General features: G+C 42.3%; 1 protein-coding gene across 2 annotated transcripts in view; it reads right to left on the bottom strand.

The window, feature by feature from the left end:
- Ednrb (endothelin receptor type B) overlaps positions 1–15109 on the bottom strand; it is a 31276-nt gene that overhangs the window by 3692 nt on the left and 12475 nt on the right. For both annotated transcript variants that reach the window (XM_006252431.5, NM_017333.1), the window contains exons 3-7: positions 5640–5752; positions 5303–5507; positions 3892–4041; positions 2850–2983; positions 1926–2034 (exon numbers count right to left, since the gene is read on the bottom strand). In XM_006252431.5, the coding sequence (XP_006252493.1) occupies positions 1926–2034; positions 2850–2983; positions 3892–4041; positions 5303–5507; positions 5640–5752 (711 nt within the window). The remainder of the gene's footprint in view (positions 1–1925; positions 2035–2849; positions 2984–3891; positions 4042–5302; positions 5508–5639; positions 5753–15109) is intronic.

Raw genomic sequence — 15109 nt, forward strand, 5'->3', positions numbered from 1 at the left:
GTGTGTGTGAGCGTGTGTGTGAGTGTGTGTGTGCGTGTGTGTGTGTGTGTGTGTGTGTGTGTGTGTGTGTATGGATGCACACACACTGTGCAGGAGGCCAGAGAAGATTGTCTGTGGTTTCCTTCTATTGCATTCTCCTTTACTATCTTGAGACAAGATCTCTCACTGGAGTTCGCTGTCTGCCTAGCTGACTGATCAGGCTGTCTTTAGGATCTCTGTGTCTGTAAAGCTAGGGTTATAGGCATAGGCAGGCAAGCCGGGCTTTTGATGTGTGTGCTTGGATTTGAACTCATACCCACAAGCTTGTACAGCAAGTGCCTTTTCCTGCTGAGTCATCTCTTTAGCCCGAAAGCCACCTTTTGACACTTAGAGTTATTTACTTGGAAAGTGGTACTTAATGTGTGACAACCATGAAAGTCAAACATTTTTCCTTGAGAACACAAATATGACAGTTGCCCACATGCTTGTCCTCAGATGTGACTAGTATAAGTGCCCCATAATCTGCTTTGTCTTAACACTGACCTACATTTCTTCCCAGGCCAATGAGTTTACTAGCCTAGCTATTTTTAAGCTACACATGCATTTCCGATATTGTTATATGATAAATTTATAAATTTATAAAGCATGGTTTTATTTTTCTACTTCTCACTGGAGTTTTTAAACTTTTAAGACTTTGTTCGGCCTGTTTGTTTTATGATAGACTATGGGTCTAAGGAAATAGGTTTTCTGTTTATGTTATGATAAACTCTATGCCCAGAGAAATAGCAGGGGTTTTGTTCTGTAAAGAAAGGAGTTGGCTTGGATAAAAGTTCTCTTCCACCACTAATGTCTGAGTTATGAATGGGTAAGGACATTTTCAGTGTTTACGATGAAATGAATTTTGGTTTTCAAGTAATGAAATACCAGGGACAGTGTTCATTCTCTTGCGAGGGGAGGCATGTTTTTCTTGGTGTTGCATTATTGAAAGAATGCCCGAATAGATGGAGGGCTGCCACGTTGCAAACATCTGGGTTAAAGTATGCTTTATTCCACATGCAGCAACATATTGCCACTATACATAGAAGGTAGAAAAGATGCAGTAGAAACTATTTTAACTTATTTATACTTGCTATTTGTGTGTGTGTGTGTGTGTGTGTGTGTGTGTGTGTGTGTGATGTATGTGATGTGACAGAGGAAGCCATTGAGTGCCCTGATCTATCCCCCTCCACCTTATTTCCTTGAAGCAGGGTCTCTATACCTGGAGCTAAGCTAGTGTCTGCCAGTCCCTAGCAATCCTATCACTAGAATTTTAGGCATGAGGGCAGTCACGCTTGATATCCTCCCTCTCCCTTCTTTGGTGTTTTGAGGTAGGCCCTTACTATGTAACTCGGACTGGCCTTGAAATCTCAGAGCCCTGCCGACCTCTGCCTTCCTTACCCAGCACAGCATGGGTCACTCTTCTCATCAGTTCTGGGGACCTGACCTGGACCGGCCTGCAGAGTGAGCCCTCTCACCCACTGAGCCATCTCCTAGTCCTTGACTTTATTCCCAAAGTCCATGAGAAAAAGAGATAAACTGACTTAGAACACAAAGCGCAGATGAACAATAAAAAAAGTCTACCAAGTTGGAGGAACACTGCATCTAACTGTGTTTCGTTCTTATTTGACCGCATGATAATGTTCATCAATATATGTTATTTTTTATTAACCTGATCAAGTCTAATTGTATCGGTGAGTGGCTAAGGTATCAGGGCATGGCTGACTCCTGACAAATATACAAATATGTCCTGTCGTGGAAATGCAATATTTAAAAACATCACATATATTACAAAGCAGGAAAAATTAGCAATTTTCCAGCTCTCTCTAGATAGGGATATTAGTGTTTTTTTAAAGCCCATATTGGATGCCAGATCACAGGATACTTTTTATCTTAGAAGAATCCCTTACCTTAAAGCAGTTTTTGAATCTCTTGCTCACCAAATACAGAGCGATTGGATTAATGCAGGAATTCAAAGAAGCCATGTTGATACCAATGTAGTCCAAAACCAGCAAAAAACTGCAAGAAACCCAAATGTGTCTGTAAAGATTACATTCCTCCAAGTGTGGATTTAATGCACACCTTTGTGTGTTTATGAAGAAAACCCAAATTACGTGCACGCAATGATTTGACCACCGATTTGCTTAACCACCGATTTGCCTGTAAAGCACCTGTCTGCTGCTCTGCCTGCCATTCTCTCTCTCTCTCTCTCTCTCTCTCTCTCTCTCTCTCTCTCTCTCTCTCTCTTTCTCTCTCTCTCTTTGTCTGTCTCTCTCTTTCTCTCTCTCTGTCTTTGGCATCTCCACTGCCTTCATCTCCCACATCCAGCTTTTTCTTTGAAAAGTAAGGTTCTCGTTTGGAAGTGACGGGGTGTTCAGAAGAGAGGGGACTGATGTGAACAGTGACATCTCGGATCTGACACTTTTCATCTTGTCACTCATCATTCTGACAACTGTGCCCACATTCCCAAGGTTTCCCAATCCCTCTAATTTACCCATCTAGAGCAGGAGTAAAGGGAAAATGGGGAGTCTTAATTGGCCTCTGTGGATAAGAAAATAGTATTCTTTCTGCCTATTAGACGGATTGATAATGGAGAAACATCAGGAAGACAATTTCATAATTATTTCTAGTCTCTTATTTTCAACCTAAGTTAGCACAGATTACTGAGTTTCATACATACATGTTATCACATACATGTTATGACATACATGTCATTGCGTTTTGGTCTTTCTTTACCTCTCCCCCTCAGCACCCCCTCCTACCTCCCTCTACCTTCCCCCAGATAGCTGCCACATTTCTTTCCATGTCACATGTGTTCTACTGTCTTTTCTTACCTCAGAAGTTCACACCTCTGAGGATTGCTCTGGTCATAAAGGGTGAGCTTCAGAATCCTGCTGAGGTGAAGGGGAAGCCAACAGAGGGCAAACACGAGGACCAGGCAGAATACTGTCTTGGCCACTTCTCGTCTCTGAAACAGAACAACGGATCCTTATAAAGCTAACACACACTCTTATCACAGAGATACTTAATCGTATTCACACAAATAAAGACTTGGGCCAATGAGCTTTCAGTTAGATAATTAGTGCGACTTAGACCTAAAATCGCTAGGGATCATGTTTTAAAACTAAGGGTTTGGGGGAGTGGGATGGACAGACAGCTCAGCAGCTTAGAGCACTTGTTTTGCAAAAGAAATAGGTTCGATTGCCAGTACCTCCATAGTGGTCAATAATCATCTATCACGCCAGTTTCATAGAATCTGATGCCCCTACTCTGAACCCCATGGGCACCAGGCACACACACACGCACACAAGCAAAACATTCACATACATAAAATAAATCTAAAAATATATTATACAACCATTTTGTGTGTGTGTGTGTGTGTGTGTGTGTGTGTGTGAGAGAGAGAGAGAGAGAGAGAGAGAGAGAGAGAGAGAGAGAGAGAGAGCATGCACGCATATGTGAGTGAAACTGGAAAAATAGCACAGGTCTGTACTACCATCATTTGGGAGTCAGAAGCAAATGGATCTGGAATCCAAGGTTATCTCTGGCTACATGCTGAATTCAAGTCTAGCCTGGGCTAATTGAGATTCTAGCTTAAAACAACAGCAGAAGGCAATGATTCTCTTTAGATCATTGTAGATGATATAGTCTCTAAACAAGTAATATAAAATGTTTTTTTGTTACAGAAATAGAATGAAGGATGAAAGTGAAAATATGTTCTAGTGTCTAATATTAGTTTATCATCATTTTTGGTGACATCATCATCATCATCATCATCATCATCATCATCACCATCACCACCATCATCACCATCATCATGACTTCCATCTGACCATAGTTAGGGCTTCCCTCTACTGGATTCTCCCATCCTCTTACCTGCTTTAAGTGGTCATTCAAGGCAATCTGCATACCACTTTTCTTTCTGAGCATCTCACAGGTCATTAGGGTGTAAAAGATCGCAGTGATGGCTAGCGGCAAGCAGAAGTAGAAACTGAACAGCCACCAGTCTTTGGCTGTCTTGTAAAACTATGGGAAGAAAGAAATGTTTATGATTAATATCTCCTGCTTAAAGCACCTTATGTATCAAATGTCAACTAAAAATAAAATATTCATCAAAGGACAATGATTTTGGTAACGTCTTCCGTCTATGTACTGTATAGAATTTCATGGGCCCTGTCTACTGAACACATAATTAAAGTCCTGCATTAAATTAAAGAAATATTACAGAACATATTTCAATTCTTTGGGACAGTATAGTAACCTGTAGGCAGCTGAGCAAAATTCTTATGTGTAGATAACACTGAATAACCAGGTATTTCAAATGTTAGGTGTTAAGTATATAAACCTATTTCAGTGTTAGGTGATGTTTTCCCTTTCTATTAAGTGTGTTTAGTGTGAAAACCAGGTATGAAGAGGTCTGTACTGGCCATTTAAGTCAATAGTGTCTACATGAAAGGTCAATCAAGAGTTACACTTTTCCTGTGTTCTTTTCTACTGTTACCTTTCAGAAAACCTTATCGATTCAGATATATCTACGTTGGAAAGAATTTTATGTCCCCAATGTGCTATATTCCCCTTCTGGTAAACAACAACCTCTTCTCAACTCTGCATTGGTGACCCACTTTGCTCCTTCACTGATTGTCGAATGTGTAGCTCATAAAGTTTTTATAGTCTTTTACATGTAAAATAGAAAATAATCCTTGGTTATATTCAGACCAATCAACCCCCTTTGTATTAACCAATCCTGCCTAAAATAAATCTTATACTTAGGATCTATCATTTGGAGACTAATATCCCCATGCTTTCCTATTTTCTGATCAGAAGTTCTTTAGTAGGTGGCCAAAATTTGATATTATTTTGCAAGACAGCTTTTCTTTTACCGTCAGAGACGAAGGGTCAGGCTGCTGTTCCAAATCTACTACAATTAGGCAACTTCTATCTAAACATATGTTAAACCATCTGCTTCTCTGACAATGTTGGGTTGTCTTGTGTAGACTACACAATAATAATCAATCCTGTGGGACCTTAGACACAAAAGCCATAAAGTCACAGCCATTCTTGTAGGAACTTGATTTATCTGGATCCCCAGGGTGTTCTTGGAGGAATAATTATCCTGACTCTTGTAGGTCGGGTCATTAGTGATGGTTAACCTCACAGTCTTGGGATGCAAACTCTTAATTTATGCCAGAGGTAGTAATAAATCAATAGCTTACCAAGGTGGGGAACTGGGGGAGATAGTTAAATATTTATAAGGAAAGTGCAGGAAGAACAGGCGAAGTGAACTTACCTGCATGAAGGCTGTTTTCTGAAAGGGATTAAGCATGCAGACCCTTAGGGGCTTTCCTTTGTAGTCCGACGTAATCACATCAAAACCTATGGCTTCAGGGACAGCCAGAACCACAGAGACCACCCAAATTAAAACAATTTCTACTGCTGTCCATTTTGGAACCCCAATTCCTTTAATTCGACTCCAAGAAGCAACAGCTCGATATCTGGAGACGTAAACAGAATTATCTCTCAGGCAGGTAGGGCTTGGTTATATTGAATTGCATAGTTCATCTCCTAAGTGACAGAGCAGTTATATGGTGGGTTAGGATCTCCTTGGCCTAAGAATGGACTCTTACCTGTCAATACTTAGAGCACATAGACTCAACACTGTGATCCCCACAGAAGCCTTCTGTATGAAGGGCACCAGCTTGCACATCTCAGCTCCAAATGGCCAGTCCCCTGCCAGCAGCTGCATAGAGGAGAGGTGAAGGGCTGTTACAAAGATTTTTCACAAGGCCGCCTCAGAACTGATCATTGAGGGCTGGTGATTAGCAGTCAGAGGGAAGGAAGAACTGCCCTTTGAAAAGCCCCTGTGCCCAATATAGAACACATTGGAAGTAATGCAAATGCAGCCGGTTTATGAGATTCATTTTGTGTAGACTGGTGGCACAATCAGGGTCTTGTCAGAAGGGCCAATGACCCAGTTGCTTAATGACCCTTTAGAACAGAGGGTCTCAACTTGTGGGCTGTGGCCCACTTGTGGGGGAGGAGTTGAATGACTCATTCACAAGGATCACCCAAAACAGTTTGGAAATACAGATATTTAAATTACGGTTCTTAACAGTAGCAAAATTAGAGTTGTGACATCGAAAGAAAAAAAATAAGTTTATGGTTGGAGGGATGTGTGGTGGTCACCACAACATGTGTGGTGGATGTATTAAAGAGTGAAAGCTTTAGGAAGGTTGAGGGCCACTGGTTTAGAAAATGGAAACTGGATATTTCACAAAGCTTCAGAGCTCAGGTAATGACCATGTTAGAATATAAGTTTTATTAAACAAAAGGTTAAATAGTCTTGAGAGGAGATGACTGGACTTCCCCTATTCTGCAGATAGCATTACGGGTGCTCAAGGTTTCCTTTTTTTTTTTTCCAATTATTCTTTTTTTCCCCTTGGATATTTTTTATTTACATTTCAAATGTTATCCTCTTTCCCAGTTTCCTGTCCATAAACACCTATCCTATCCCTACCCCCTTTCTTCTATAAGGGTGTTCCCCTCCCCAACCACCCCCCTTCCTGACTCCCTGCCCTGACATTCCCCTACACTGGAGCATCCAGCCTTGGCAGGACCAAAGGCTTCTCCCCCCCACTGGTGCCCATCAAGGCCATCCTCTGTTACATATGCAGCTGGAGCCATGTATAGTCTTTGGTAGTGGTTTAGTCCCTGGTAGCTCTGGTTGGTTGGCATTGTTGTTCTTGTGGGGTTGCAAACCCCTTCAGCTCCTTCAATCCTTTCTCTAACTCCTCCAATGGGGACCCCATTCTCAGTTCAATGGTTTGCTACTAGCATTTGTCTCTGTCTTTGTCAGGCTCTGACAGAGCCTCTCAGGAGACAGCCATATCAGGCTCCTGTCAGCATGCACATTTGGCATCAGCAATAGTGTCTGAGTTTTGTGACTCTATGTGTATGGGATAGATCCCCAGGTAGGGCAGTCTCTGAATGGCCATTCCTTCAGTCTCTGATCCAAACTTTTCCTTCATATCCCCTCCTATAAATATTATTGTTCCCCTTTTTAAGAAGGAGTGGAGCATCTGCACTTTGGCAGTCCTTCTTCTTGAGCTTCCTGTGGTCTGTGGATTGCATCTTGGGTAAGGTTTTGTTCTCATTAGTAGTTTACTTTACTAACTCAGCCGCACCACTCCTTAGATGCACTGGGTCAGTGTATGCCTGCCACAGGGCATCTGGTCTATGCTACTTTTTACCCAGTCTTCTCATTACAGATGGACATGTGCCCTCTCACCTCCCTCAGGACTTGCTCAGATCTCCTCTCCCCCAGAGGACCTACTTAGAACACGTTGCCCCTCCAACCACGGGCCAGGCCTTCCTATCTCCTTCACCCTCCTCCCTTTATTATAGTTCTTAGCAGCTCTTACTGCCTATAAAAGATACTTTATTGCCTGTTTAGCTTCTGCTCTCCGACTCTCTGAAGTGTAAGACAGAGTATGAGTTCCTCAGTTGCTTCCAATGGTGTCTGACATATAGCAGACACTTGGCAGACGTTCATGCTGCCGAAACGCATAGGTACTGAATGAAAAGACACAGTCCATTCTCTTTCCATATTTATACATATATTTCTCTTTATCTGGCATCAACAACTGCTGTTAAACGGAGCTGTTTCCCTTCTTAGACACTGGGCTCGCCACACTGGTAAATGAATCACTTTAGGTAGACATCTGGATCTAATATTCATGAGAGTTTGTAAATAAAGAAAAATATTTATAATCTGTGGGGTCTTGAAAAACTCTTTTTTTTAAAAAAAAAATAACCTTACAAAAGCGAGAGCTATCCTGAAACACAATTGGAGATTTCTGCCTCGTTACTCCAGGGAGTGTGTGCGACAAGCTCTGTGAATTGTTCTGTGACCAGCATGGCCTCACAGGCGACAGTCTGTCTCATCACGACTGAGATTGGAAGAATGAACGTGAGTCCAATTTAATCTTTAAATTAGATATGAAAAGTTACAGAGATACATGGGGAGACTTCCTGCATATGTACTTCATATAGGGGTTGGAAACTGACAAGGCTGTGGACCTTAACAGGCAGGAAAGGGCCATTGCAAGCCAGTCACTGACTTCAGGAAGGTGATGTCCAGGAGTGGCGGCAAGGTCTGGGATAATCTTTGTCAAATAAGCCTCAGATGCTATTTGTCAGGGAACCCCACATATGAAAATTCCCAACTGAGATGGTATCCAACAGAAATAGCCCTATTATGGGATGTGAGGTGTTTTCTCAATAGGCTTCCCAGTAAGAATGTCTCTGAAGAGACAACACAAGTCTGTAGTTGGTTAAAGCAATGAACACACCAGCCGTAGAGTAGGCTAGGAAAAGGACAGGAAAATGGTGTGATGGTAATGTTATTTTTAAAAGGTAACTTGTTGCTCAGAATGTGGTCAACGAAAGGAAAAAAAAAATGACTTTGTACCTTTGTACAAAATGGCAATAGGCTGGGCCACGTGCTGCCACGATAATCAGGCCCTCGTGCTAAAATGAATGATTTATATTTTTGCCAAAAAAATAAACCAAGCACTTTATAGGTAGTTTACAAGTTTGGCGTTTAGAACTGTATATTGCCAAGTGGGATACCAGCTATCCACTGGGGATAAGAATTCCAGAAACCTTGGCTCTGTCAAAATGTGTGAGGCTACCTACCGGTTTTATCCCTGTGATGTGCCCTTAGATTGTCCACAACCGTGGCCGGAGGGGCGTTTGATGCCCAATAGTTACCCTTCCTAGTTGTTACTTTCCCTGTGAACTTTCTCCGAATTTCTATTTCTTTATGTTTTCAGCTTTACTGCCTATTAGGAACCTGGCTATTATTTGACTTTTGTATGAAAATACAGCGAGCTAGTCAGGAATTCTGTGACCCACGGAGGGATGGTTGGAACATGCACACCAAGTCAGACACCAGAAGCATCGGAAATGCTGTTCGTCCTGGAGATTTCTCAAGATTTTCTTCTCTGGGGGAAATTGGCCCAAAAGCCATTTGAGCAGTGAAACTTCCGAGCTTCAGTGTTTTCAATCTGAGCCAGTTGTGTGAGCTACCTGGGCACTAGGACCACAGAATTCTTCCTTCCTGTTTGTATCTGGTTTTTATACACATGAGCCTTCACAGCAATTCGACAGAGGGACTCTTGCTTTGAGGAACTATGAGGAACTACTAGGTTTCCTCTTTTGTTCCTCTGCTGGAGCGAGTTGTTTCAGTCTATCTCCAGGTCTCGGTCAACTCCAGTTTAGACCTGAATTGCAGCTCTCAGCTATGGGTTGGACTGACTGGTTTCATTTAGGAGCCTACGAAAGGAAGAATGGTCGTCCTTGGTAATATTGTTTGTACTCAGTATACTTCAGAAGGAGGGCTTTTGGTTGTCACCACGCAATCAGAATTAGGATTGTTTTGCAAGATAGAAGGCAAATGGGAAGGAGCGGATTATGTAGATGGCCCTGTGTTACTTTATCGAGTGAGCCTGCTCAGTGCAAATGCACAGTTGTGGTTCAGCAGGCGGCAGCTCCAAGATGAAGAAATAGCTTACGTTAAACTTACCAGAGGCTCTGTCTCCATGGGTTTCTCAAACAGACGTGGCAATTGCTCTGCCCTAACTCTCACTCCTTTTGGGCTGGTATTCAGGCTTCCATGAACATTATAGTGGTTCTCAAGACCCAGTGGTTCTTGAGAGGGCAAGGGAGAACATAGACCCCATATAGTAGATCCAACAACACTCCTGCTAGACCCCAGGCAGCCAGAGCTCCCTGGGGCAGAATCCAAGTGAGGTGTAAATACTTGTAAATTGTGATGCCCATCAATAGGAGAAAAGTTAAAACATCTTCACATGTAAACATCGCAAATAAAATTATTGGGAGGAACCCTCAGAATTTTTGAGGTGCACGCATAGGGCATACCAGTGGTACCGAGATTCTAACCTTGTGGTTCCAGAAAAACAAAAAATAAACGTGACTTTCATCAGCCCCAGTGCTCTCTCGATAAAAAGAAAGTGACAGAAAGTGAATGGCACTCTAAGAAGATGGATCTTACAAATAGAAGTTTCTCTTAAGGCTTACGACAGCAGAGACAAGGCAGAGGATTTGGAGAACAGTGGAAAATTCAGAGACTATTCTAGTTACCGCACCAGAGAAAGACCTGACTCTAGGAAGGGAAAGCTCAACCATTGTCTGTTTAAATTATGAATTATGAATTATTATTAATGTATATACGTGTGTTCTCATGTGTTTATATGTGCACATGTATGTGTATGCTTGTCTCCACATTGGAGGGCATCAGATTTCCTTGAACTGGATGGAGAGAAAGGTGGCTGTGAGCTACTGCAGGCACTGGGAACTGAACTCACACCCTCTATTAAGAACAGTGAACGCTCTTAACTACTGAGCATTCCTTTTGGCCCTGTTGAAAAGTCTTAAAGGAGTGGGGCCGTGAGGGGGACATAAAGTGAGCAAATAAAATAACGGAAATACAATCTGTGAAATGAGGTCCTAAATGTTACTCCTGCCTCCAACCAGAGTTCCCACAGAAGTCTCCTTATCGGTTTAAGGTTTGAGACGAGGCCCTCCGGTCCTAAAAGGAACAATGGCCTTGGAGTCTTGAAACAGGGCAGAAGCTAGGATGTTCTGCTCACTGCTCACCTGGGCTTTAAATATGTAGAGATTAAACCTTGACTGTATGACACCCACATCTGCGTTGGGTTCACCCCCATCACCATCTGACTGAGAAACCTACGTGGACAAGCAATGTGACTGCAGACACTCACAACTTCTCTTCAAAGCATTTCTTCAACAGACAATGAGCTAAGACTATCTGATTTCAGCTGCTTCATTCCCAACACAGATGCTTGTCCCCAACTAGATCCTTTTCTGTTTGTTTGTTTGCTTTCTCTTCTCAGAACTAATCAGTACGATTCTTCTTTACATTATTTTTTCCACCCTGGAAGTCATTTGCATTGGCAATCTCTGATCAGGGTCTCCCAAGTCTGGCCTAAGCAGGATACTTTACTCATTGTTGGATGTCACCCAGAGTCCCTCTTGACTCATGGCTATACTAGCTTCTTGATTTTTACCTGTAGCTAATTTTTCATGGTTCCTAACTTTTCTGAAGGATATAAGATGTCCAAAGTAACATATCAGGTAACGATAACTACCCAGGAGGCTGTAATGACCAGCCCACACTTTTTAAAAGATTTAGTTATTTTATGTGTAAGCTTCTGTGTGCCCGATATGTACACGCTGTGCCTGTGCACGCCTGATAAAGGCATTAGAAACTTTTGAAATGGAGTTGTAAGTGATTGCGATCTGATTGATGGGAGACTAGAATAGAACGCCAGTCCTCCCTCCGGAAGAGCAGTGTGTGCTCTGAACTGCTGACCCAACTCTCTAGTTTTAGCCCTTGGGTTTTCTTTTCTTTTTCCTTTTTAAAAACTCCTCCATGGAGAAGCTTTAGTTCTGCTAAAGACCCTGAGGAGAGACATACCCTGATCCTGTTCTACAATCAAAAGGCTGATTAGACATCCTTTTCTCAATAAGAGTTTGGTTAAATTTTATATAAGGCAAAATCAATATTACATGCCCCTGTCTTCCAAGAATACCTTGGTGAGAAAAGTAACTGCTCCCTTCCTTTTGTTTGACCTGTGGAGGACTCAGTATTTGATATATTCAGGGTTGACAGTCCCCTTTATTTTAAACGTTTAAAGGTTAGTTCATTTGAAGACACCCATTACCATGATTGCAAAATATAGAGGAATTGAGCTAGAACCCACCTCCCTACAGACTGGCTTTCAAAGTGCAGGTGTTATGAGGGCTATGGGGGGAGAAATCACAACACTGGTTTTATCTAACTGTGAACTCTATGAACTATAACTCCAAACTGCCAAGCAAGGTGTGTCCACATGTGCAATGGTGCATGATTGTTAGGGTGGTAACCAACCACTCTTTGACTGGATTTGAGGTCCACTCAACAGTAGGGGTTCAATCTAGTGCTATAAGCCTAGTCGAAGTGCTATGACATGTTATTTAACTATAGACAAAACACATTCCCTTTAATTATGTATGTTTATACCCGTGGACTTGTATGAAACTGCCAAAGAACAAATTTAATTAATATTGTTTTAATAGTTCAGTAACTGTAAATGCTTTTCCTGGTTACTAGCAAATAAAGAATCAATCAAATGTTCAAAACATTGGTTATAGATTCACTGATTTGACCTAATCTGTAAATCTTAAATATAAATCCTATAGCTCAGAGCTCAATTAAAATAACCTATTCGGGCATTCTGTGCATTCCAGCTGGATGCTTGTTTGCAGAGGCTTTGATGGAACTCTAGAGCCAAGAACATGTCTAGAGAATAGAGAGAACTTGTTTAGTGGGATATCAGGTCTCTTTCCCTTCACTGGTTTCAGTAAACTAAGGACTGGGCTATCTCTCTAAAACTGTTCAACTGTTCTCATTATCTGAAATACATATGGCATACACAAACACACACAGACATACACACACAGACATACACACCATACCACACACCACACACACACACACACACACAGACACACACACACACCACACACACACCACACACATACACAGACAAACACACCACACACACACCACACACACACACACACACACAAACAGACACACACACACCACACACACACAAACACACACACACACCACACCCACATGTGTACACAGACAAACACACCACACACACAGACACACCACACACACACACACAAACATACACACACACACACACACCACACACACAAACACACACACACCACACACACATGTGTACACACACACACACTACACACACACACACAAACACACACACCACACACATACACAGACAAACACACCACACACACCACACACACACACACACAAACAGACACACACACACCACACACACACACAAACACACACACACCACACCCACATGTGTACACAGACAAACACACCACACACACAGACACACCACACACACACACACACACAAACAGACACACACACACACCACACACACACACAAACACACACACACCACACACACATGTATACACACACACACACTACACACACACACACACACACACACACACACACACACACACACAAACACACACTGAAAGTAAAGCCAGGCAGGAGGACGTGCTGATGAGCTTTTGTCATAAGATGTGAAGGGTTGGGCTATTGTGTTATTTGTGGAACTTAACTTGAGACCAGTGAAGCTGTGTAGCTGGGAAACTCTGGGCCCCTCAGTTCTGACCCAGCTGTGAACTCAAGTAGTTCTGAGAGAATGGCTACTGGCTCTTGAAGAAAAATGTCTCAGATGGCTAGAAGGCCTCTGGTAACCCCATGTCCTATAAATAATTCAGACAATATTCTATCTAATCATTCTCATTGGCCACAGAGGCATCAAGAATATGAAACAAAGTTAATTTACATGTTACCTGCAAGGTACCAGGTGCTTTATGAAGCATGTCCCACTTATTGTATTACTGATGTTCCCAAGCCATCCTGAGGAAGACTGTTACTGCTGTTCCCATGCTACAGAAGGGAAAGCGGAGGCTTAGCATTTATTAACTTGCTATGACTATTTTATACATCCCCACACAGTTTATGATGCATTGCCCTTCCAAAGATCAAGCTTAATTTCCTTTCCTTTGTTTGAAACCTCAAACACAGACTTAATAAACTCTACTTAATGAATAAAACGAGGCAGAAATAACAATACAGGTCTGTTTCTGAAGACTTGATAAAAGGTATGACAGCCCTGTCACCCCCTCAGGGATCCTCTGATCTGGAGGAGGCCAATGCTGTGTTGTGAGAACATGCAGACATTTCTCTGAAAGCAATCACAGCAAATATTTGAGGCCCCCTAAAACCAAGGAGCAAGATAGTGCCAAGTATATGAGCCAGGAAATGCTTCAGCCTTGGTCAAGGATTCCAGAGTTTCAAGAAACGCAAGGCCTTCCGGTCTTTTTAGTGGACCCTGGTGAGAGGTACTGCACAGAATCTCCTAGCTGAGCTGCATCTGAATCCCCACCCCAGACCGAAATACCAAGTGCATTACTGTCTAAGCCGCGAGATGGTAGGATGATTTAGTCCTCTTCATGTTAACTGTGTCTGCTTTGGTTAAGTAAGAGATGCTCATCCACTCCCAACTGCGTATCTCTGGAGTCCGTGCTTGTAACCACGAAGACGTCGGCCAAACTGTTTTCAAAAGCTGCTTACAGAAAGAGCTTGAGGGTAAACAAAACCGTTTTGAATCTCATGGCTGTGTGCGAGAGAAGGGGAACATCTATCTGCAGCAGGAGACTGTGTCCTGTACGACACAACCCTAAACACCTCTTTGACTGGCAGGCATTGTGGCGCTCCCAAACACAGCCTGCTTTTTGAGTGAAATGGTATGTTTGGTATTAGGGATTAAACCCAGTGCCTGGCTCAGGTGAGATAAGAGTCTGCCGCTGAGGTGTATCCCAGCCAGCCCCCAAATTAACACTTGATTCTCTGGATTTAGTAGATTGCTGTCTGAAATGTGGGTGGGAGTCATCCAATGTATTAAGAGTCTGAGGAGATTTTAGAAAGTACAAGAAGGAAGACTTCAGCTCTTTTTCTTCCCAGCCTGCTTGCTTGAACTGAGACTTCTCACATTTTCTGTGGTACTCAAACTAGGAATTGAACCAGTGGCTCCCTAGCTGACAGGCTCAGCCTGTAGATGTCAGACTGAGGGACTTCTCAACTTCATACATATCATCTACCTATCATCTTTCTATCCTTTGTCTGTCTGTCTGTCTGACTGACTGATTGACTATCACCTATCTAATTATCTATCAATCATCTATCATCTATTTGTCTATCATTTATCTATCACTTTCTGTCTGCCTATCTATGTATCATCTATCAGTCAATCAATCAATCATCTATCTACTTATCTATCATCTATCTATCTGCCTACTTATGTATCAGCTATCAATCATCTATCTATCCATCTATCATCTATTTGTCTATCATTTGTCTATCACTTTCTATCTGCCTATCTAT

The sequence above is a fragment of the Rattus norvegicus genome, chromosome 15, assembly GCF_036323735.1.
Source record: "Rattus norvegicus strain BN/NHsdMcwi chromosome 15, GRCr8, whole genome shotgun sequence".
NCBI classification, from domain to species: domain Eukaryota; kingdom Metazoa; phylum Chordata; class Mammalia; order Rodentia; family Muridae; genus Rattus; species Rattus norvegicus.